The 27,517-nt window shown below is 34.7% G+C and overlaps 1 protein-coding gene across 1 annotated transcript in view; it reads left to right on the forward strand.

The window, feature by feature from the left end:
• Positions 1-4,729: 4,729 nt before the first annotated feature.
• LOC105215306 (collagen alpha-1(IV) chain) overlaps positions 4,730-27,517 on the forward strand; it is a 31,387-nt gene continuing 8,599 nt past the window's right edge. The window contains exon 1 of the mRNA XM_011189138.3: positions 4,730-5,402. Coding sequence (XP_011187440.2) covers positions 5,262-5,402 — 141 coding nt within the window. The 5' untranslated portion in view covers positions 4,730-5,261. The remainder of the gene's footprint in view (positions 5,403-27,517) is intronic.

Genomic DNA, 27,517 nt, shown 5'->3' on the forward strand with positions numbered 1-27,517 from the left:
TATTACAAACTTATTTAGTGAAATCTAAAACTCCTGAATATTTAGTGGATGGATGGAGCATATCTAAACCTAGGAAAATCGATTGTGCAAACAACATTTAAACAGTAAATTGTATACAAGTCAACAACAAAGTATACTACTTTATATAATTTTAGTCATGAAAACTTCATTACGAAACAAATAAAAATAGCGTTAACCAAAACCCAATAATTTATAGCTCTTTATTGGGTTTTGGTTAACGCCGTAAATAAAGTTCTAAAAGTAAAATTTGGTACCGAGAATAACCCTAGGGAGGTTCACTTAACGGTTGTTTGTAACACCTAAAACTAGACGAGTTAGATATAGAGTCATATATACCTAAGTGATCAGGGTGACGAGTAGATTTGAAATCCGGATGTCTGTCCGTCTGTCTGTCTGTGCAAGCTGTAACTTGAGTAAAAATTAAAATATCTTAATGAAACTTGGAACACATGTTCCTTGGGGCAGGGAGACGGTTGCTTTCGAAAATGGGCGAAATCGGACCATTGTCACGCCCACAAAATGGCGAAAACCCAAAACACATAAAGTGTCATAACTAAGCCATAAATGAAGTTATAACTGAAGTTATAAAAAAAATTTGGTATGAAGGATCGCACTAGGAAGGGGTATATTTGGGTGTAGTTTTTTTTGGGGAAGTGGGCGTGGCCCCGCCCACAAATCGGTTATTTATATATAACTCGCAAACCAATAAAGCTATATAAACCAAACTTTCTGCAGTCGGTTCTCTTACGTACCCCACAACACGCCATGAAAATAGTTGAAATCGGATAATAACCACTACCACCTACCATACAAATACAAAGGTTGAAAATTACTAAAAGTGAGTTAACTCACTAAGGAAAAACGACAGAAACACTAAATTTCAAATAAATAATATTAGAAGGAAGCTGCACTCAGATTTGTTTTATAAAATGAAAAATGGGCGTGGCATCGCCCACTTATGGGTCAAAAACCATATCTCGGGAACTACTCGACAGATTTCAATGAAATTCGGTATATAACATTTTCTTTACTCCCTGATAACACGGATAAATGGGCGAAATCGGTTCACAACCACGACTACTTTCCTTATAACTCAATTTTTAATTCCATCTGACTCCTTCACTTTATCATGAATAATAAGGAACCTATGAAGATAGCGGAATAAAACTTTACACAAATAGTGCATATCATCTCTGTCATCACTTATGACAAAATTGTCGAAAACGGACTATAACTTTTCAAGGCCCCGGATATCGAAAATGTGGAACTCAGCGCCTAAGGGTAAATTTTTATTGAAAATATCGGTAAATCTCTCAGATAATTTAATGTAATTCAGAGGAAATTGTTTTCTTCCAATAGTGTTCTGTTAAAAAAATTTTAAAATCGGGTCTTAACATCTCCTAGCTCCCATATACCTAATTATACTCTCGCAAGAAATGTTGCTAAAGAGAGTATTATAGTTTTGTTCACATAACGGTTGTTTGTAACACCCAAAACGAGTTAGATATAGGGTTATATATACCAAAGTGATCAGGGCGATGAGTGGAGTTCAAATCCGAATGTCTGTCTGTCCGTCCGTCCGTCCGTCCGTCCGTCCGTCTGTGCAAGCAGTAACTTGAGTAAAAATTAAGATATCTTGATGAAACTTGGCCACTTATTTCTTGGCACCATAGGAAGGTTGCTTTCGAAAATGAGCAAAATCGGACCACTGCCACGCCCACAAAATGGCGAAAACCGAAAACACATAAAGTGCCATAACTAAGCCATAAATAAAGCTATGAAAATAAAATTTGGTATGAAGGATCGCACTATGAAGGGGCACATTTGGATGTAATTTTTCTGGGGAAGTGGGCGTGGCCCCACCCCCTACTAAGTTTTTAGTTCATATCTCGCAAACCAATAGAGCTATATAAACCAAACTTTCTGCAGTCGTTTTTTTTAGCCACTTCCTAATACAGTCCAAAAATGAAAGAAATCGGATCATAACCACGCCCACCTCCCATACAAAAGTTAGGTTGAACATTACTAAAAGTGGGTTAACTCATTAACGAAAAACGTCAGAAACACTAAATTTCACATAAGAAATTGCAGATGAAAACTGCACTCAGATTTTTTTACAAAATGGAAAATGGGCGTGGCGTCGCCCACTTATGGGTCAAAAACCATATCTCAGGAACTACTCGACCGATTGCAATGAAACTTGGTTTATAATAGTTTCCTTACATCCCAATGATATGTTGTGAAAATAGGCAAAATCGCTTCACAACCAGGCCCACTTCCTATATACCAGAACTTTGAAGACAATCTGAATCGTTAACTTTACAATATATAAAGTAAGTACTAGTGAAGATATCGGTGCAGAACTTTGCACAAATACTATGTTAATAGTGTGGCAGCCCCATTCTAAATATCGCCGAAATCGGACCATAGGTTTTTAAGGCCCCATATATCGAACATGAGGACCTCGGTACTTCTAACCTCATATTAGGGTTTCCAACTTTCAATGGACTTTATGCAATATATATGACGAATATGTGGGTCAAATTGTGATTTATATTAATAAACTTAAATAAATAAATTGCGAGTGTATAAAATGTTTGTTACAGCCGAACTTAGACTTTTCTAACCTAATTTTGGGGAGCTATATCAAAACGATTTTTTAATTGACAAATTTTTTAAATGAAATAAGAATGTGCCGTTATTAAACTTGTTATGTTGAATTATTTTTTAACTACAATAACGACACTTCTCAGTGGTGCCAGAATTAGTCGTATTTTTTTTACGAAATAACGACATATTTTGTGTTACAACACATATTGTGAAGAAGTGAATTTGGTTTTCTTTTCAGAAAGAACGACACATTTAGCAAATACAAATAACGACATAATTCAAAATGGGTCACGTTTATGCCCAAGAAAAAGCATCAGTACACTCTATTTGATCCATTTATGCTCAACATTGTATTCAATATATTACACGCCACTAGATTTGTCAATAAACTGATGGCATTTTTCTATATTTTCTAAATTAGAGACAATTGAAAATTTTAAATCGCTCTCCTGAAAAATCGATTTTTTTGAGTTGTGACGCTACTCAAGTAAATGAGCGATATGTGCATCTATTATTCCAAATTAAATACTAATTGAATTATTAATAAAACAAATAATTAATTTAAGTCTAAGTTGGAAACTTTTAGATCAATTTACTTTTAATTAACTACTCTATGGCAATTAGTTAATTTCTGTTCTTTCTCAGGTAAATTAAGAACAATTAAATATTACATTTCTAAAATTCTATTAATTGTAATTAAGGATCCTCGGCTTCCTAGTTTGGCTTTCACAAGTGTTTTCCGTTAAATATTAATTGAACAATATGTTATTTTGTATTTAATAATTAAAGTTTACATATCTTAACTTATCTTAATTGTCAATTAAGGTACTGTTTTTGAAATTGCTATGTATGGAATATATGTATGGAAAAGGTAACTAGTTTAGAAAGCTTTAAAACTCATCTACATATATGTGATTTGAAGCGGAAATAGTTCGAGGCTGCGCTTGTACTGATCTTACAATGTTCATTGATAAGCATAAATTACGAACCAATTATACATACGCAGTTCTTAATATTCTGCCACGAAACTAGCATTATAGAATAGCGAATTGCTACACGCATATTTTTCTGAAACCCAAGAGTAATAATATATCAAGGTTCGAAGCAAAATTTAAGTTCCTTAAGCGCGTTCGCCATGATTCTTATCTCAACAATTCCATACAAATATGTGCAAGTGGCCATAAGCTTCTACGGTACAGCAGAATATCAAATTGAACTTTTGACCTACTGACGGCAATTTAGAGTGCCTAATCGCAAACTTTGCTTAATTTTAGAATGTTGCCCACTTTAAATCGGTTAGTATTTCATATTTCACAAGCATGTGTTCATACATATATATGTACACACACATATCAGATTGATCAAGGCCTCCCAAATCAAGTTTTGTAAGAAACAATAGTTTTGAAACTTTAAGAAAAACAAGTTGCCCAAGCGAATTAACACACTTCGAAGCAATATCACCAAAAGTGCTTGTTGTTTTGATTTAATATAATCTGAAAAAAAAATTACATAAATACTCTTCACGCGACACAATTTCACAGGGTTGTGTTGTGAACGGAAATACGCAGCAATATCCGCCTTATCAGCAGATTCGAAAACCTTCAAATAATCTCGGAAGAAACTTTAATGCTGGGTTTTGTAATAGCCAAGCACAGACGTGCGTAGCGATAGAGGGCGCGGGGGACGAAGGATTACAGGGAAGCAGGGCAATTACACAAGCAAGCTTACTACTACAACTTGGCTGCCAACTAAATTTCAAAATCCATTTCATGATTTCCGTGCTCCAAGGCAATCGAATGAGGCGAGCACGTCCGATCTAAAATCCTCAATATTTTCACACACACACACACACACACGACACGCAGACAAACTACGGCACGCACCAACACGAGCGCAACCACGAAACGCACGCACACAAACGAAGTTATCTTGTTCACTTCGCAGGCGTACTCGCGCAAGCTGCTTAATGCCAGCCGTCACTTGCTGAGAGCATTCGGCCACACGACTACCAATGTATATCGGTAATGGTGTATTTGTGTTGGTGCGTTGAAACGCTCGCGCGCATACGAATTTTGGAGCAGCATGAAAATCCGCCGATTGCCGCGTGTTTAGTACCACTTCGAACGCTTGTCGGTCTCCATGTGGGGAGAGTGCTCGACGACCGATCATCGAGACAGATTTTCAACAGCTCGCAGCGACTGGATGTAACGCCACTCAACGGCAACAACGTCGTGCGCCTCCGTTCATTCCGTTGTCGTAGTTATAGTCGTAGCCTTCGTTTTAGTTTCGAATAAAATAAACTTTCCAAAACGGTTATTTGTAATATTTTTACTTCAATATAAGCAGTTTCCCGAAAACTCCACGAACTAACGTTGGAGTTGTGCAAAGAGGTACTCACAGTGCGACATTCCTCAGAACATTCTATACATTAAGTGCTACTGCCGATAGACAGATAAAAACCAAAATTACTACATAAAAATTTATGTGTTGGAGGAGATCAATGCAAAATTAACTACTGTTGCATAGTTTAAGAACAATATTGAAAAAGTTATCTATTGCCCCTTCGTTGCTCTGTGTCGTTGGAAGTGTGGAGTCGTGACTTATTGGCACCCAATCGAAGCATAACAATCATGAAGTTGCCCAGAGGCCAACTAGGTCTCTTGGGTGGTGGTGCCCAGCGGCGAATGACGCACACGTATCTGTGGTCGCTGATATTCGCAATGTACCTGATAGCCTTCGTGCGAAATGATTACAGTTTCGCCGATGCCAAGGTAAGTAAACAAAGTTGTATAGTGTGAACGACGTAATTTTTATGATAGCTGTAAATGTGTTTCTTAAAAAATTGTCTACAAATTATTTTGCATACTTGGTTATTATTTTTTCGCTCATTATACAATTTAAATACATATTTAATTAAAACTCAAACAATAATTCAGATACTCAATTTTTGAAACTCATAAATTTCACTCAATCACAGTATACTACAGTATACAGTATACTAAATTACTTAAATCAGAATAGCACAATTTTTGCCCAACTATTGAATGAATTAGTGACGTGCTTCTGGCTGCTTGTTAATATGAGTAACTATGGTGAATACGATGTATAGTTCATTCATTGAAATTGTTCAAATGGCAAATTTAATAACGAAATAAACCCAAAAGTAAGTGCCATTTACGAAGAGCTGATTTGAACAGGCAGTCCAGGAAACAGTCCGTAAGTAATGAATGTACGATTTTAATACATAGTTCTTAATTATCAAAAGTCATACATTATATAAAAAAGAACTGTCTGCACTGACCATATTAAATTATTATCTTCGAATAATAACCATAACGGTCAATACTGTGTGTAAAAGTATACTATACAATGAAGGCCCTCAACTTGATTGTCTTAAAGCTTTCGAATAAATCGGCTCTAATTTAGCAGCATTTTAAGTTCCTAGGTTTCTTCTAGGAACTATGGAAAAATATATATGCACAAATGTATATAATATTAGTAGTACTGTGTTCAGAATGGTTTCGCATAGTTTATGCCCTAAAGGACAATCTGAAGTATAATAGTCTAGGTACGTACACCACACACAAGATCACAAGAATATTTCATTGTTTCACCATATACATATATATAACTCTACCACCGAACCTATTTATAAGACCTTATAATATTTTCATTCATATTTCCATCATTGATCATTTTAAACATTGTGTTCTTTTATTATCTGCAGATTATTATGAAAAATAATGATATATAATTTATTGTGTTTCAAAGGGCCACAGGGTATCAGTTTTAATGCAAATGTTTGTCTTCTTCATTATTCTTATGCAAAATAATATTTTTTAGCTCAAACTAATATGATACTTAAGTACTAGTTATGTGGTCGTTTTCTGCGTCAATACTAAGAAGAAAGCTTGATAACAATACCACATATAGCCGTAAGGCTAATTACATTTTGGGTTGATTTAACATAGCAACAACACTTTTAGCTACAAATATGCATGCATCCTAGAGTGAAGGTAAATAATCTGTGGCTTAAATTAATCCAAAAATTTCGAAAAATCCACTCCAATAGTCCCAGCACTCTAATGAATTCCAGAGGATGAGACATTAACACTCTCAAATAGGGAGACAGAGGATTCAATCCGAACTTTTTATTCTAGCATCTTCAATGGAAATGTTAAAGAAATAAATGCGTTTTAACAAATATTTTTATATGGTGATATTGAATAATTAAATGCGTAGAACATTTGTTAACCTTGCATAATCGAAATGAAATTCCGCGCTGTTTACTTGTCTCATTTGTAGAGATTTGTTGAAATGCAATATGTAAGAGAGGAAACCTTGTAATCATATATGGATGGCGTATAGCGGAAAAGTGTTAAAGGAAAAACGAACAAAGTGCCTAGCATTAAAACTGTATGGTATGTAAAGAAAGTGTAGAGGAGTCGTCGAATAATTGGGTCATTTTATGGCGGTATTGCACTACATGTTGCTGATATGTGCTGCTTGGAGTTGCAGCAGACTCAAGAAAAAAACAAAACGGCGTAATCACAATGTAGTTAATGTAGTCTTAATTCTTTTTTTGTTGTTGTGGTTGGGTTTAGCATACTAGTTGTAAAATAAATAAAATATATTGTACATAAATACATATATTATATTTCCGGAGTGCTTAAAGCGCTAAGTATAATTAATCATATAAACACATTGACATCTAAGTGCGTATATACATATATATGGATGTATGTATATATAGTATACATATATTTAGATAGAAAGTTGTGTTTGCGCTTAAGAGCATGAAGTCTGCATTCTATCATTATTCGCTTGATACGGGTGTTGCGCGCTTGGTGCCTGGGTGGGAGGTGGCATGTGGTCAGGCAGAGTGCCAAGCTCGTTGTTCTGCTTTCAACTGCTACTGGCATTACACTCTTCCTTTCAGATAAAAGCCAAACAAAAGATTACAGAAGTGTTACATTTCATTGTGAAAACAACAAATATAGAAATAATGAATACACCGACCGTTCTTTACAATTAGTATGCAACTGTTCAATTTGTCATGTACAGATGCTCACATCAGAACAATGTGATAATACCGATTTTCGCAATTGCCACAATAATAACGATAAAATCAATGGTGAACTGCAATTCCTTGCGTCACATAAAATCTGAAGAATTCTTGTACACTCTTTACGGCAACCAACCAACTCGCTCATTTGTGTCGATATGCGAGAAAATCGCGCGAAATCTCATTGCCGCTGACGCTGAAAGCGATAATTTCGAAAAATATTTTCAGACTGTAATATCTACTCCTCATCATAAAAAAATCATAAAAAAAATTTGTATTTCAACTTATGAAAACTATACGCTGTTGATTTGGCACATCGTTCTTTCGCCAATAGAAGCGTTTCTAAATCAATTTCTGCTTAGCTTATCAGAATTTGCCGTCCGAATTCGGTTGGCGATAACCTGCAAGTCAATGTCGAACACTGAACATATGAAGCACATATTTTTTCAATTTCGTAAATAAAAATAATAAATCCTTATATTTTAATTTAGTGTGTTTCCGGTTGGTTTGTGAAATAATGAATGACTTAGACAAACGATTGTGCAATATAGCCTTTATCGAGCGCCAATAGACTTGTTTGAGAACTTACTTTTTTTTTGTTTTTATATTTATTGACAAATTCATAAGGTCAATCGGGTTGGGTGGGCATATGGTGATAAGCGATTTGTAAATTTCTGGCAGCTACGAGTATATGATAATATGTAATGTGTATAGTAAATTTAAAAAATCTCAAGACACAATATTATATGTAAATCTTTTATGACCTTACAGCACCATTTGCTTTGCTGCTGGAGTCCGAAATTTGTAATACTTTCAATTTGTATTAAATAGTCAATCTTACATCAATGACTCCTCTCCTTCTTCATTAAAATCCGGTAACTCTTTGGAAAGAAAGAAAAAAAAGTTTACAATTTTCTGTCTGAACTTAAAACATTTTTGATTTGATCAATAAGTAGTGAAATATCACGAATTTAAAATAATCGTTATTCAAAAGTTTTATAAGTGTTCAGTAATGCATAATTTTAGTTATTTTTTATTTTTTTTTTTCACATTTTATTCATCAAGATTAGCACAAGTTAACTAATATAATAAAGTTCCAGAAAATTTTATAACATTTTAGTATCTTTATTCAAAATATCAAAATATAAATATTGTTTTTTTTCTGAAGTTTCGTTTTTTCTGTTTAATGTTGATATTCGTTAAAAATTATTGTCATATTTTCTTTTGCCACGTAACACTTTGGCTATTTCACTTACAGCAACAACAGCATGCTACATCAGCTGCGCCCCTAGAAGTATGCTACCACTTCGTGTGTTAACCATTTCAAAAGCGCATACATACATACTTACATGTGTTTCAACGATTACATGTAGTCGCTGTTCTGGCAAATAATCAATGAGCTAAGTTTTAAAAATAAATAAACAAACTAACGGTACATAAAAAACTTTGACGACTTCCTTTCAAACGCTGATAACATTTTATGCGCATAATTCACTACAATATTTTGCTCGGCTCTTGCTTTATTTTCACGTCTTCAGCTTGCCACTTGCCACTTGTTTGTTGATTATTTTTTATGCGAATATTTTTTATAATTATTGTTTTGCTTACTATTACAACACAAGCAAAGAACTAGATAATATGAATGAACAACAATGAATTCAGGAGGGCATATAGAAATACAGTTAATTACAATGTACTGGAAACAAAGTGATTAGGTGATTAGAGCAGATTTATTAATAAAACAACAATAAATTTAATTTAATTTAATTTGTGTGTTCATTGCAAATTGGCATTGGCAAATTTATCAGTGAAGAAAATCCAATAAAGGAGCATTTTAAAACTTTATAAAAATTTTTTTAAATGTTAGTTTCATACAAATTATACCGATTTCTTATTTAATTTTTTTTAATTAAATTTTATTCTTTATTTTTTTTTTATTTAACATTGTGTAATCTAATGTCAAAGTTCCAACTAATATTCGACAGCATTTATATATTTATGCTTATGGATGTACATATTTTAAATAATTTATGTATAACAATAATCAAAACTAACCAAAATTTTATGGCTGCTTATTTCCTTTTGACATCACTGAACTTTGCTTACACACGCAGCCTTTTTCTATCAAATTAACAACATTTTCTTTGATCTACTGCGACTTGTTAACTATACACACACACACACTACACGTACTGTACATATGTATTAGCAAACGAGCAAATCATAAAACTTATGCGCCTTTCATCTAGCCAAATCATCAGCAACTACTAGCCGCCATTTTCTGTACTAACACCAAGGCAGCATTTGTTTTTGCCTTCGTATTGGTTTACTTTATAATTTTTAACCTCTCACATCGCTGTGCTATTTTATTCAATGATTTATTCTGCTTGACATTTTTTGCCATTTTATAGAACTTTTTTGTTTTTGTGTTGTTTTTTTTCCATTCGTCGCCTCAATTTTTTTTGTCTGTCTGCTATCGTTCCATTGGCTAGTCGCCGAGATCGGCATTATGCAAAGCTAGTTGCCGTGGAACATATTCAATTGTTTGAGTATGCGGTACCTCGGTGCTTAGTACAGAGTTCGGACGTGATTGCGAGTATATACTGTGATTAAAATCTTTTTATAATGTGCACATGTTTGCCTACTTTTCTGTCATATTTCATTCGTCCAATATGTCATATTTCGCTTTACACAGACACACGTTTGTGCATATGTATATGTTTATGTATGCGCATAGTTGGTGTATGTTTAGATTAGAAGACGGTCCGTTTAATATTTTTAGACATGATCACATAACACAGTCACTACATACACACATCCATACATATACGAATGTATGTTCTCTATTTGTACGTTTGACATTTAAAAACGCACTTGAATGTTAAGAAGATAGTGAAATAAAGCATACAGCTCTTAAGTAGGACACTAAAAGTGTTTATATATACATTTTATGAGATCAGTAACCAATTAAATGAACTATCCGATCTGTCTTTCTGCGAATATTCACACATAATATACCACCTATCGCTGAGCGACCGATAACAGTCAAAAGCGTTAGACAAAAACACGAATAATGCAGGATTACCTCATATCGCATATACTTTAGATTTTACATATCCCTCTATCTTGGTAACCACTCGACCGACCCAAAATGTGAAATTATCTGATCACCGAAGTGTTCTCTCAATAAATCCATTGATTGATGCGATGTGTTCGATGTGTGTTGTGGCACCGTCTTGTTGAAACCAAATATCGGCGAGATCACAAGCTTCAATTTCAGGCATCAAATAGTCGGTTATCATGGCGCGATAACGGTCGCCATTGACAATTACGTTCTCACCGGTATCATTTTTGATGAAATATCCATCGATTATTCCACTGGCCCACAAACCACACCAAACTGTTGGTTTTTCTGGATGAAATGGCAGCTCTTGAATCTCTTCAAGTGGCTCTTCGTGCAAAATATTTGAAGGAACATGATTTTTCGTAATAAAGTTGAACAATTTGTTACGTTGTGGAGACGTAAGTCTTTCCATGATGAAATGCCAAACGTGTTCTGTCAAGAAAAGGCTTTTGAAAAAAGTACCTCCACTTGGATCACCCGATATAATAATATTATACAAAGGTACAGCAGTATAGTAATACGCGGCTAACAAACTTTCTGCAAGATCTGAAGGCTGACTTAAACGCAACAAGCGCTAGTTGGCGTGTAACTTAATCGCGACGATTTTCGCACTCTCCGGCTATTTGGCCAATTTCTTGGTCGTTAGACTTGCCACACATGCAAATATGTAGGTGCAAATAAAAGCGCTAACATGTGCTGCTGACTAGTTTATAACATTTATAAGCATAGGTAGTAAATAAGTATGTAAATATGGCAAACCACAGACTTGTGGTGGTTAATGTCTTTCACTGCCAATTTGAACCCGCACATAATTACTAGGAGCATACAAACCTACAGACGAGTATGTGTCTGTCATAATCTGGTTTATGCAAAATAATCAACTGATTTAATCCGCAAATTTTTATTGTTAACGGATTCTCTTAAATGTCATGACTACACTCTTAAAATCGCAAAGAGTCTCTTCCAACACGTTTATCACGGTTCAGCTGCTGCGCCCATTCGCAGCCACTATAGGAAAATGAAATTTAGCGTCATTGTTTTTGCCGTCGAAGAGTCACCTCCTGGCAAAGCAACAAGTTGCATGCCACACCAAAACACGCGCATGTCAAATATGACGCATGCTGCATTGTCGCATGCAACATCGCGCAACATCTGTTACTCATACCAAGTGCCGCTTACTGTTGCCGCCCATCAGCCGCTCTTCCGCATTGCTTCTGTATGTATTTAAAAGTGAATGAATGAAACTGTGACAGTGCCCTTTGCATATCGGAACTCTCATTTGTATATTTTTATCAGCAATATTTGTTTGCTGGCACTTTGTCTGGTTGCATGTGGCATGCCGAGTGCAGTTGCGGTACTTATGCCCTCTTACAAGCAGCACTGCCGAACGCAGTCTCTGTTTTTTGTTGTCACAAACATACACACATATGTACATATGTATGTGTTGTGCCTTCTGTTTTTCTTCGTGGATCATCTTTGGAGCAAACGGCAGACTGGGCGACTGGGCGGCGCGGTTTGGCGATGCACACATTCAATGGGCATGCTCGCATATGTGTGTGGCTCCTTCACTGTGGCATCCACTGTGTTTTACTGTTATTGTTTTGGTAGCCACCACAGCGGTGGGCATTGTTTTGCGGTTGTTATTGTTGCTATCGCGCACATCTTCATCTCTTGTTAATTCCTTGTAGTCTTTGAATATGCTGCATCCACAAATGTCTGTGCGTGTGCGTGCCCTCTGCTTCTGCTGCTGGCGGTGCAATCACTTTGACGTTCTGCGTTATTTCACATTGGAAATTAATTCAGCTTATTTAGCTTCGCAGCACAATTTGTATTGCTTCTTCTCACTTTTTGTTTGGTTTTATTTTTTGAGCTTTGCTTTTGTTTTTGCCGCTCATACTGCCTCTGTTGTATTTTTAATTATTCCATTTTTTTACTTCTGTTGCTGTGTTGTTTATCTTACGGATTTCTTTGTTATTCTTTTGCACATTTCATTTGTTCCTTACTTAATTTCTATTTCTCTGCGTTTCCTGCTTCACTGTTTGCCCTCAACCATTGCATCGAAACGAAGATACGGAAATGAACAAAATTCTCACTTTCATTTGAACTTATTCATATCTATTCACAATTAAAATCGCCTCTTCGAAACGTTGTTCATAACATCAAATGTCGTTATTTAGATCTGCAGTGTTGCAGTTTAATGTGGAATTGATTCGTATTACTTATGTACTTCATAGATGGTTAGTACATTCACTGTCAAAATTTGTCACTCACTTATGTAGATATCTAGCAATAGCATTCGCCATATACAAGAATACAAGCTATAATGCTCTCACCACCTTATTCCTCTACCATCTAAATCAAATTCAATTGATAGAGACAGCTACGATTCTTTAGAATTATTGAAAAATTTACAAACTGGGCAAATAAGTACCAGTGTAGTAATGCGTCCTCGACCCCTTGAATAATTTCGGTGTTGGTCAGTAAACCTATTAATACTACAAATCGATTCACAATTTTGTATCGCTATCTTCGTGTGCTGCTCTCTTCAACAAAAATTTTGATTGCCAAAGCAACAACGGACATTTAACGCAGGGTTGCACCGCAAGTGCTGCCTGTTTGCTAGGGAATCTGGATAGTGTGTTCGATTGGTTTCTTTCAAACGCTTTGTTAATCGAATACATTTATTATAGTCTTATAACCGCTATCTTCAATGCCAGCAAATTTTTTTTATAGCGTTTTGCCACTGCAAGCGTCTCGGATGACAAATTCTAGTCAAAACTGAAATACCAAATAATAATTTTTTTATTGATTTAAAAAACTTGTAATAAAAAATAACAATTAAGAACACTTTTTATAGTAGGGGGAAGTATCGAACATTAATCCGCTAAACTTAACCTCCTCCCAACACAAAAAACTCCCACATTTGAATTTCTTCTATAGGGCGGACTAACTGACACCTAATCTGTTGTTGATGTCTTAGTTCTGCCATTATTAATGCAGCCGCTTCGCTAATAGCTTTCAAATTATCGGAGGATTGACCATAAGTGCCGTCAAATATTTTTACCGTCAAGCTAGCACCAATGGTTTTTTTCGACTTTTCGATTATATCTAAAAAACGAGGGCAATTTAAAAACGGACTAACGTCATGACGGAATTTGTACAGGTAACTTCTAAAGCAACCTTGACTACTTAATATTTGGATCAGTTGGAAATCAAGGTCCAAGTTCGAAAAGCTTTTATTACTTTTGTTGCTGACAGTCTATGCATTGCATTTTTTCTAGCATACGCTCTAAGGCACTTAATCAGAGAATCTATTGCACCGCAAGTGCTGTCAGTCGACTTGAATTGCTGCATACCAGTTTATTCGATTCGGTACTCTCTAATACGAATATAGCTACCATTACAGTTGTCTATAACTGCTATATACGATGAAATTTCAAGACATATAGTGCTTTACTCACTAATGGTTGGAAGCAAACTACTGCTCGATATCAATTTGTAGATTACGAATATGTGTGATACCCTCTATATATGAGGTACATACCTATTATTATTATACATACCATATATTTTCTTCCTGACAATGGAGATATGTATATATTTATACTCTCGCAACAAAAGTTGTTAAGAGAGTATTATAGTTTTGTTCTCATAACGGTTGTTTGTGTCACCAAGAAATAAAAGAGTTAGATATGGGGTTATATATATATAAATGATCAGGATGACGAGTGGAGTAGAAATCCGGATGGCTGTCCGTCCGTCTGTTCTTGCAAGCGATAACTTGAGTAAAAATTGAGATATCTTATTGAAACTTGGAACACATGTCCCTTGTGACTGTGAGAGGGTTGCTTTCAAAAATGGACAAAATCCAAAAAATGGACCATTGCCACGCCCAGAAAATGGCGAAAACCAAAAACCATAAAGTGTAATAACTAAGCCATGAATAAAGTTACAACAGTAAAATTTGGAATAAGGTGTCACACTAGGAAGGGGCATATTTGAATGTAATTTTTTTGGGGAAGTGGGCGTGGCCCCACCCCCAAATCGGTTAATTGTATATATCTCGCAAAACAATGAAGCTATACAAACCAAACTTTCTGCAGTCGATAATCTTACGAACCCCACCATACACCATGAAAATAGTTGAAATCGGAAATACAAAGGTTAGGTTGAAAATTACTAAAAGTGGGTTAACTCACTAACAAAAAACGTCAGAAACATTAAATTTTACAGAAGAAATAGCAGAAGGAAGCTGCACTCAGATTTTTTTTACAAAATGGAAAATGGGCGTGGCATCGCCCACTTATGGGTCAAAAACCATATATCAGGAACTACTCGACAGATTTGAATGAAATTCGGTATATAATATTTTCTTGACACCCTGATAGCACGTATAAAAAATGGGCGAAATCGTTTCACTTTCACGACTACTTTCCATATAACTCAATTTTGAATTCCATCTTATTCCTTCACTTTCGAAAACGGACTATAACTTTTCAAGGCCCCAGATATCCAACATGTTGAACTCAGCGCCTAAGGGTAAATTTTAACCGAAAATATGGGTAAATCTCTTAGTTAATTTAATGTAATTCAGAGGAAATTGTTTTCTTCTAATAGTGTTCTGTTCCAAAAATTATTAAAATCGGGTCATAACATCTCCTAGATCCCATATACCTAATTATAGGGTTTTCAAGAATACGGTGGTCTGAGATATCTTAGCGGTATGTGAGATATCTTAGCAAAAGTAAGTGAGCGTATAGTCTTGGATATAGTGCACCTTGCTGGTGAAAATGAGTGAAATCGGTTCAGACCAGCCTCAGCCCTCATATACTATATATGACGATTTTTGTTATTCTATTAAACTTTATGCCGAGTTTATGGGTAAATATGTGTGTTATGTAAATAAAATTTCTTCAATAAATTGCGAGAGTATAAAATGTTCGGTTACATCCGAACTTAGCCCTTCCTTACTTGTTTATTTATTAATTTTAAACGTATCTTATTTAAAACAAATGATACTAAAATTTAATATTTAACAAATCAGTCCTTCCGTTTGCACAATTATTAACGAGCGCATTTAATAATATGCAGCGTATCAAATATCCAAAGATATCCTTTCAATTGCGCCACACAAAATGTGCCATACATTCCATTTGATCTAGTCATCATTAGTTGCAGCTATCTGGTATTCCAAAGAACTGCAGCAAGAGTATGCAACATTAAAGAGCAATCGCTTAATGATCGCATCACATCACATCGCATTAACACACACATACCCTTGTATATTAACGAGTGCACTATGCTATGTGCAACACAGTCAAATAGTTGCCAACTGGTACTTTGAATTTCTGCGCACAGAATTTTGAGAAGTTTTAGCATTTATAATGAAAACTAAAAATTGAAAAAAAAAGAAGTAAAGAAAAACAAATGCGAATATGCAAATAAACACAAAAACAAAGCTGTAAACATAATTCATACATACAGATGTACATAAAGTTATATATGTGAACATATCAGCGCATGTGATCACAATTGTTTAGTCGCGAGACCATCTTCTAGAATGACATCATGGCGAGGCAATGGATCACCACTGCACACTCATAGGAGCAATTTGACACTGATTTTGTGCGCCCACGCCGCAACACATACAGCTAAGCATAACCAAACACATGCAGGCATACATATTGTATTTGTATTAATCAACATATGTTCGCATGCAAACAAATGTTTATACTTCTACGTGTATATGTGCATATGTACATACGTATGTATTTGCACCAACATTCGCGTGGTGAAATGTGCGGCATTTGCAAATTTCGCGCCCCAAGTTGCACTTACTGACTTCATAACGGTTCTCGAGCTCGCTGCCTTGTCGCTTCCCCGCACTGTCCTGCCAATGTCAGTGCGACAGCAAATGCTAAATGCATGTGTTTGTCAGCGCGCATAAAGCAGTATTGCCGTTTTACGATCGCGCCATAATTGTTTGGACATCTTTACGACAGATTGTTATTAATTGTCAGTGGCATAGTGTCAGGCCAGTGCTGAATTGCATTGTAAATACAATAGCAACAACTACTTAAAAAATATAAAGCACATCAGTAGCTTGCAGTGGCTTTGTACTGCCCCAGTGCCTTTAAGTTAGTGATAAGCGCTGCTCATACTCAGACACAGACACACGTAAATTGTCGTTTTAGTGATTATTTGTTTTGTTTTCCGACATACAATGTTGCAGCAGATAGCAATGCACCGAGAGCCTCAATATCTTCTAATTTCGCCTTTAATGAAAGGCGCACATATTTTATGTAGAACTGTTGCAGCAGTTTTTTTTTTTGTGCTGTGAGTGCAAATGTGTGTAAGCATATTTCTCATGCATGCGACTTTATGAATTTACTTATTTTGTGTTCTGATTTTATTAATTTTTTCCATGCACAACTTTTAATTTAATTCAATACTTTGCGTCAGCAACCACACATTAATTGCTCTATAAATATAAATGTACACACTCAATTTGTTATACATATTTATGAGTAATTACATACAGACATGTGTTTATGTGATCATCAACGCATTGCGCCAGAAATTTCATTGGCACGATTTTTTTATTTAATACATACGCTCGCAGCGTTGAACTAGTTTTCTTATCTCTTATGCCAAACAGACAAAAAAGTGCAGCGCGTCCAGCTCTTAGTAACTACATGGCATAGCATAGCATAGCGCGACCGTGATCATCGAAGATGTGCATTAAATTATGTTCTCCACTAGAGCTGCTGTTGTTAATTGTCCAGCAAATTTACTTAATTTGTATCGCACTAAATCATTTAGAACAATTAAACGCGTCTATTTATATGGAATTTCTGCTTGGTTGCGTACTTTCTTCAATTACAGAAATAGCAAATATGTATGTACGCTTCCTTCCACCGAGTTGAAGTCCGAAACCCAGTTCACAATCCGAAATTTTGCAAGCTCTATGCCACTGTCTAGTATCGGCTACAAATCGCTAACATTGTTGTTGCTTTGATTTATTTGACATATTTTGACAAGAGCACAGTGCTCCAAGGTAGCGAATACACCTTAAACTTATTAAAATAGTATATGAGCATTTCCAACGGTCGCGAACCGTACGTTCGCACGCATTTAAAGTTCAAAAAAGCAAGGAAAACATAAATTTGTCTTATTTTTTTTATGTTTCGATAGCATTTTGCTAGGTCCTTCTTTGGTGCAAAAGGTAGGATCTTTCGATTTTTATTTTTTAATATGTTAGCGACAAACATGCGGTCGCGAACGTACGAATAATGGAAGTTGCTTTTGGGTGCAACTACAAAAACGCAAAAAACAGCGAAATGGAACAAAATATTCTAAAAGGATTAATTTATATTAAATTGGAATAAAGTAACTTCCTCCTAACTAATTGCACGCTGAAATTTGTCCATTGGTTTTTTATTTATACGGTCGCGAACGTACGGGTTGGATTTTGGAAACCTTTTCTTAAATAAAGCAAACTAATATTCCTTTTATTGATTGAAAAGATATAAACATATATAAAGCACAAGAAATATTTATTTAATATTGTTATATTTTGAATAGGCCGTACGAGCAGTTCGTAGCTTAAGATTTTCGTCGTAGGAAATCGAATGCACCATTCTGAATGTGCTCTTGCGCACAATTGTAGAAAGAGAATGCATCGTTTAAAACGACATTTTTGTTCTCGTAATTTGCCAGATTTTTCATTTCACAACTGCTCCAACGCCATCGACTGCACCTTTACCATGTGACGTTGCAAAATAGTTCCACTCAAGTTTTTTACAACCAAATTCGGCCAGTAAATTAGGTAAACTCCAAGCAATAAACTTATTTTTAAATTGACTACTACTTCCGTCCGAGAAAACGAAAATACTTGAATTTCATTTTGGCACACCAGATTATAATTTTCCTCAAAATCTATTTGTAGGACAAGTACCCCAGGCGTGATATTTTTCCTTACGTTTTCAAAATAATTTTGTTGTGCTTGCTTTACAAAGAAATGTTGCTTGAAAATTTGCAGTTAAACTTGTAGTTCATAGAGCAAGTTCGATAACGCAGCAACAGTGCAAGTCAAAATTACACGATCGCTCACTTTCCTCCAGTACTGCCATTTAACATTTGCGTCCATTTTTGACAAATATTTTAGCGGCCCAATATATTTTACATCTTTTGTACACTTTTCGCAATCGTTTGTCATACAATTTTCATTAAAATATTTGTTTAGAAACAAATCAATACTTACGGTCGCGAACGTACGAAATTTTGAAAATCGAAATAAAAAGTTTGATGCACTGTTTAACTAAAGTAATTTTGTTTTTTGATTACGGATGCTTAACTTGCTTTAATAGTGTTTTTTTAGGCACCTGTTTGCACTCAATGTGAAGTAATAGCAATAAATGACGTTTTTGGTCGCGAACGTACGATTAGATCGTAGATAATAAGCAAAATAAAAATTTACCGTTGTTCGATTTTTGTTTGGCCTCTTTGCATTTTTATCTTCTTATTTGGTATTAATAAAGAGATTTTGTGGAAAAGTACAACCATAACATAAGTTATTCATTTAAAATAACTCAAGAGAAAAATTACTTGTAGAGTAGCTCAAAGTAAAAACAAATAAGTTTTCAGGTTTCAGGACAAATTTTTCATGAAAATACCAGAGAGAAGTTATGAAAACATTATATTCATAAAATTTAAAGATCTTTGTAAAATCTTATTAAAAAAAATTTATCTTTATTAACATTTTAATTTTTGGTCCTGGTTGACGATTCTGTGGAAATGCTCATATAGTATATACATATACATTCTCTCGAAGTTCCTGGATGGAACACGGGGCCTCAGATAAAATAGTAGAAAATTATAAAAAAATATTATTACTTATTTTTTATTTTTAAAAGTGTACAAAAGTATTTTTTATCGCATGACTTGATTTATATTCAATTTAAACGATTTATTTTTTTTTTTATTAAGAATTCAATTAAATAATACCAGTACTGTACTATACCAACAATTGACCACAAATACAATATTATATATATATTTATATAATTCTATTTTTATTTATTTTTTTTTAATTACTGCGCTGACTTTCATCGAGCCATGGTTAGGCGCCAGTGGCGGCAGCAGCGGCTTTACGCCAATTATCACAAACTGCTGATAACACAAATTTGAGCCGGAGATTAGAGTTTTTTTATGTTTTTTTGATACGCATACATACATATGTGCATATATACATAGGCAAACTATTTAATATTTCATTTTAGATGACACGACGAGCTGTTTTTTAAATAAATTGTGTCAAGACGTATTTTGTTATGAATGTCTTTATATTACAAAATAAGCTGCATTGGATTGAAATATCAATGATTTATAAATATATTTCATTAATAAGCATACATCACAAAGAGAATATTTATTAGACGACCGCACAATGTGCAATGTCCTGCGTTTCTTCGCTGTCTTTTCAATTATTACAAATATATTTAATTATTATCGCTGATTTCCAATAGCGTTTGTCTATGCAGGCGTATGTTGTAAGCAGTGAACTCCACTGAGCAGAGGCTACTTTATAAGTTTTACGAATTGTGCATTCAAATATTCGCATCGTTTGTTTTATTGTTGTGGTCATAAATTCCAAGCACCAGGTAGTAAATTAGCACAGTCTTCGCACTTCAGTTGTTCAGACAAGGGTAATATAACTGGAGAAATTGTAAGGGAAATCGAAATCTTACAAATGAATGAAATTATTTGGAAAGCATAATTAAAATATAGAGATTTAAAACAAAAATTTTGATAAATATTTATAACTTCTTTAAATACTGTTTGATTGACTTACACTCTATACTACTTTAAATTGAAATAAAAACATCTCTACTATATAATATATATTCGATTACGTAACATCCTGTTAGATTCGTCATGTCATTAAACTTATATCGCCAATAGCGAAAAAGTGCTTATTAATCAAGCTACAAATAAAATAGGTCAAGGATTTCAATAATCAGCAGTGATAGCAGTGCGTTGACATATTTCAATATATATTGTCAGAAAATTGCATATGCCTGCATAGCTGATAATAATTTCTGGAAATACTTATGTACTTAAATTCATGTGTATTACTGAACGTTGAAATGAGAGTTATGTAGTTACTCATACGCACTGGCGTACAAGCGCTGCAGCAAGGTATATGCGGAGGTAAGAAAGACTTGTAAAACAAATAAAAAAAATTTACGAATATGCGAGTAGGAATTCTCAGATTTAATATTAGTTTGCCGCAACCGTATGAGACTTTAATATATGAAGGCATAAAGCGTTGTACGAGGCAGGCAGGCAGAAATTCGGCAGCTTTTATGGAAAACGAAAACAAAAATTTATACGCTGCTAAATTTCCATACAAACTTGCTATACGAAGCCATGTGGACTTTCAGATATCTACACATGTGCAATGTCATGCATTTATATACATATACACACTCATATGCACATGGTTGCTCGAAATCTACGCCGAATGTTGATAGCGGAGTAGCGCAACAACAAATCATACCAAAAACACAAAACTTAACTCAACGCTCACAAGTAAATAAACCGTCTGCTGCTTTCTGCACTTAATGAAGTGAAGTCAAGTTTTTGCCATAAATGTGAAAAATCATGTAAACGCTTTTGCCAACGACCCACTTGCCATTTTTAAGGAATATTTCGCATATTGTACTTGTCTGCACATAACTTATTTCTGGCTACTAGCGCTCATATTTCTTCATTTATTCCTCATGTTCTTCATTTTCATTTGTATACGCTGGTTCTTCTTGCGCGGCCACACGTTTATTTTCCTCAATTCAATTGCTGAACTTCAGCACTTTTTCAGCTTGCAATATTTGTTGAAAATCAAGTGATAACTGAATTGTGACATACATATACATATTTGCATATATATATGTACATATGTGATATTATATTTGCGCATGCATAAGTATGGCTGTATTAAATAATTATTGCATGGCATTTGCTTTGACTGCATAGCTGAGAATATTTTCAAAAATCAAATGGTGTTATGCAAAAAACGCTTAATCAGCACATTTTTCTTTGTATTGTTGCGCTTATGTTTGTATGTATGTATGCATGTCCTTATTTTGCTGAACATTTTACCAGCACTATTTGCATTAGACAATAAACGTGCTGAAAGTCCATAAAGCTTAGAACTGGTGAGTGCACAGAAACCCAGACTCATATTTCCACTTGATTGCTAAGGTGTAAGCTGCAAGTTGGAATAGTGCATTGGGGACGGAGCATTTTTATGTATTATATAGATATGTATATTTGTCTATTTGAGCAGAGACTGTTGTAAATAATTGTAAAAATCTACATCGTTCAAACGTTGCTCTCTCCACTCCTCTGTTTTTGTCCTAAAATGTACATATGTATGTATTCACTGCTGGTCAAAGATTAGAAGCACCAATTCAATAACTTGTTCCATTTACCAAGGCAAAGAAAAGTTCATTTCGGCATTTGCACTTGCTTGGAACGGGATTACCCTAAATTATATAGACTTCCTCTATTATTCAATGACGGGCCGGATATAAGCAAAGAAAGCAGTGCGCATTTCTGAAAATATTTTTTTATTTCATCCTAAGAAATCAAATACACTCATTACAAATAAAAGTAAAAATAAGTTATTTTTCCCTCAAAAAAGTAATTACTTTATGCGCCTCTATTTTAGTGACCAAGAATAGATGGTCCTATTTTCAATTACTCTAAGAAAATGTTTGAAAAATACATTTTTTTTTAATTTTCGAAATCCTTCGGATATTATCCAGAAGTATTATTGAATAATCAAAGCTTTTGCATATCCACTTCTGTTTAATTGAATTTTAGAAAGTTATTAGTTGAACACTATTTTAAGTACTGACGCGTCGAACCTATTGACGAGGAGTGCAAATAAAGCAAATCCAAAAGAAAATAATTTCTAAGGCTTCTAATAAATATGTACCTAAGTAAGCAAAATATGAAAACAAGAATTAAGAGGATGCTTTATTAACTACAATCCCATATTTTTGACAATAAACTGAAATTCAAACAAAATCTGAGGTTCCAGAAAACCATCTTGATATTTGTAACTGTATCATTTCATATATATAGACTATATTATTACTGTAGCTGTATCATTTCGGGGCCATAAACAAATCATTAAAACATCCGGTGGGCCTTATTTCTATTATCGAAGCTGCAAGAACGAGTGCTATCAAGCAGTCTTCGATTCGTTACTCTCGGCTCGCAAGATGAAAGAATTTACAAAGATTTTTTTTTTAATTATTACAATTGTACATAGTATACAATGATTGGATACTAACAACTATTCAATTGTAATAAGTTAAAAATAATAATTAAAAGCTAAATGTTAGAGTAATCCATTTGCTGCTACAGTTGCCTTGCTAAGTCTGAAGGCCTCTTACGTTTATAAAGATGAAACGGAATTGAAATATTCTGCCAAATATTGACTAGACATCAAAAAGTAAAGAACGCTTTCCTTTCTCTCTTTTGTTGTGTCAACAGTATTATGTTAATTATTCTGCTAGCATGGTAGCATCGTGTCACAAACTTATTAATATGTTTATGAGCAAATATGAGCACGATCAGCGACTCATTTTATTTGTCTTCTTCCCTATTTCGCTTTGCATTTACTCACTACTAGATACATATATAATTCCAATTATTCTCACACCGTGTATTGTATCGTGTGCGCCACTAGTGCCAAAACGCTAGGCTGACAGCGGCGACAAGCAAAAAGCAGCGACTCTCTGCGATGCATCGAAATGATATGCTTTCGCGGCATTTTATGTACAATAGCAACGTGCACTGAGTTAATTCCTTGGTGTGAGTTGGAACACATAACACACGCACAAACAAATACATACATATGTGCTTCGCAGTATACAGTACTTATCATAGTGATAAAAATTGCGTTTAAATAGACACAAACATTTTGACCTTAAACTATTAAAACAAATGACATCAAGTGCTGAGAATGTGCAACTGCACATACATATGTTATGTGCTCGTAGATCTTCTCCATGCTGGTATATGCCTTACAAACGGAGGCTCGTTGACTGCACTACCGGCTCATCCATGTCACAACAGCCACACATAGCATACATACATACATACATACATAGCTCATGTACAGTTGTGCATCTGGAAATACTCTCAAAAGTGCTACTGACACAGTTCGAGGTGATGGCGGCACGTCCATCCAGTGTGTACATATTTCACTTTTTATACGAATTTTGCACGCTGAAAATCTGAAAGCTTATCATGGGCACGCTCGTTACAGGCTTGTTATTCTATTTCCATGCCGCCTTTCCTGTCGAATGTCGAAATGAAAACGAATTGCATGTGTCAAGTGCATCATAATCCAAATGAGAATTGCAGAATTTTATAGTAAAACGAAAAAATGTCAAGTGCAGCACATGTGCTCGCATTAATATATACCTGCAACCGATCAGAAATAATAGAGAGTGGCAAATCGAACAAACTATACTAACTGTTCAAACATGCTGAGAGTTGAGAGTATTCTATATGCAAAGGTAGATATAGAACAATGTACAATTATTCTAAATTGAGGTCAGTTTTTGCTTTCCAACTCATTAGACCAAAATATCGGTGAGATACTGGATCAAGTACTAAAAATATATTTGTGAGTTTGCCTAAAGTTCAAATGTCGCGAATGCCGACTAACACCATTCTCTCCGGTTTTTGGAATCACCGGTCTTGGAACCAATATTGAAATAGTCAAATTTACTACATACATGGGTCTGCAATGCGTTATGTGAGTGAGCAGTAAAAGCGACACACGTTGCCATTGATCCATATACTCGATACCCAGTTAGTGTGTTATGTCTGTAGGTATATATTAGTCGGTGTAGCGCTAAGGCTTAGGCTGTGTTGTCTAGATTTATTTTATTGGATTCTATTACACGTCCATGACCACAAAAGTGCATTTATTTAATTTTTATTTAGCCCATTTTGAGCGCAATTTAGGTGTCAAGTTCAATGGTATTGCAATGTCAGCAAAAAAGCTCACCGCCAGCCGGCCGAAGTGAGCGCATACAACAGCAGAATCGTATGGATCCCACCTGTTCATTGTGGTTGGTGTGAGCGCACATGCATATGGACGAGTGTAAGCATTTAGGTGAAAATATTGCCGACCCTAGCATAAAACATAAACATACGTAACTGTATATGGAAAACTGTTATTTTTATACTTTCGCAGCACGTTGCACAGATTATACTAGTTTTGTTCACTTAAGCTACACTCAGATTGGTTTAAAAAATGAAAAATACGTGTGGCGTGGATCATTCAAACGTAATTTGGTACATATTACTTACCAGCACAGTTTACCGTGGGCTTTATATATATATCGTATATATCGTTTAATAAGAGAATGAGTGAAATCGGTGCAGGAATTACTCCAACATCAATTTACTCTTTATAATGATTTTTTGTTATTTTAGTCGAATTTATGCGGAATATATAAGGGTCAAAGTGCTATCTATAAATATCTATAAAATTTAATAAAGACATAAATTACGAGAGTATAAAATTGCTTGGAGTAAGAGAAAAAAGGGAGCTTGATATTTTCTACACTTACAGTATAATATCTTTACAGAGACATTAATATCGCCATTTTCAAGCTTCTCTTTCAAATGCAATTTCACACTCAAAAATTTATTCTCTATTAAATGAGTCAGCTAATTTTGGTATTCCGCCTCAATCCGTATTTCTCAATATCCTCTAATCTAAGCAACTAGTCACAAGACTTGGCTATGGACGCATAAATAGTGTGTATATTGATCAATGGCTACTCACAACCACACGAAATATTGCAGGCTTATAAACTGAACATTTTTCCTCGCATATGGAAATTCAATATCTTAATAAACACTTAAAAGCACACTATTTTTTAGACATTGCTTGTTCAATTGATTCCCTCTAAATAAATAAATAAATATTAGCAACGCCCGTGGTGAACCAAATGATGTCATGTCGTATGAGTAACATTCTATTGAGTATGAAAGTATGAATATGCAAATGGTTCTTGATTCAAATACAACACTTTCGTATTCCAGCACATAAAACCTAAACAAAATGAGTTTCAACGCGTGCAACATTCACTACGCGGCCGTGCATATCAATGTGCTTCCAGCGATGATGCAAACTGGCTAAATATAGGTTGTAGGTGTTGTACATGTTAGCATGTAAAGTGCTTAGCTAAATGTACTAAATTCTTTTTTATTGAACAATAAACGCAATCGCGAATGTGCAGCGGAGTGCAATGGGAAATTTACATTTGTGGCTGTTGAAATACACAAGTATATGGAGAAAATTTAGACGAGCTATACAGTATGAATGCATTTGAATATAAACTGATGTGTATACATATAGCAGTATGTGTTTATGTGTATGTACGCCAACACATGCACGTCTATGCAATCTGTGCTAAAATAGAGATACTGAGGTATCATGATTATTACATATGCATTTGTATTTTCAATGCGGTTTGCTGTTCATAGAATTTTCTTAAAAATCGACAGTAATCATGCACACTCTTACACATATATATGTATATGTAAGTGCATGTAAAGTTATTGTGTGGTATTGTTTTTGTAGCATACAGCAAATCAAATGAAATGAGCTGCTCCAAAGTAACAAAACCGAAATCTATTGGAATGCAAGTACTATGCAAGTGCTAGAAGTGTGCTCATTTCCATATACAGACTTACATGAAACACATACGCGTTATGCAAGGTATGCTGTTACACCGCCACTGTTTATTTTCAGTGCATTTTCTGAAGAACGCTGCTGCTTTTATGATTTCCAAATTCTTTTTGTTTTTGTTAGTAATACGCATACAGGTAGATCAAATTTATCATACATACATACATATATCGCATGTAAGAAGCCACACACCCTGCTGCGTTGGACCAGTGTCCGCAAAAAAATTGGTTTACCACAAATTTCTTTGTTTGCGGCTGTCCATAAAATAAATTTGTAGTTTCCTTGTGTTTACAAAAGTCTCAAAGTATGTACGTGAGTGTGTTGATAGGAAAATACTTTGTTTACGTTAACCTCCTTTTTGGTGCATGCCTGGCTCATTTGTTTTCATTTCATTCTGCTGGTTTTCTTCAATTTGTTTTTCACATACATACATATGTGTGTATTTTTTAGTGGGAAATTTTTCTCTGTATTTTTTTTTTTTGTGGCGCAAATATCAAAAATTGTGACAGATGTGCGAAAATCATACATAAATCTGCTCATTAGTTAATAAATGATCGAATGAATCATTAGGTGGAATGAGCTAATTTTTTAAAGCAAAATTTTTGTAAAAAATTAATTTTAATTGTGCAAATCTAAGACGACTGGGCATACTCCCACTTCATCAGTTTATTCCCGAACAGAATTCAGGCGTATCCAAACTGATCCATCCTGATTCGGCGTCACTAGTATAACATAAGTTTCTTTAGTTCTTTGCTGAAAAATTCCGACACATGTATTTCTCATTTGTATATTTACTTATGCTTCCGGTGTTTAATGATGTACAAAATGAATTTCTAGCCAAAGTGCTTATGCTGTTCCACAACATAACGCTTCAAAAATGTCATCGGTTTTTAAAACAATATTCTTGTAC

Source organism: Zeugodacus cucurbitae, chromosome 3, assembly GCF_028554725.1.
Source record: "Zeugodacus cucurbitae isolate PBARC_wt_2022May chromosome 3, idZeuCucr1.2, whole genome shotgun sequence".
Taxonomy (NCBI): Eukaryota; Metazoa; Arthropoda; class Insecta; order Diptera; family Tephritidae; genus Zeugodacus; species Zeugodacus cucurbitae.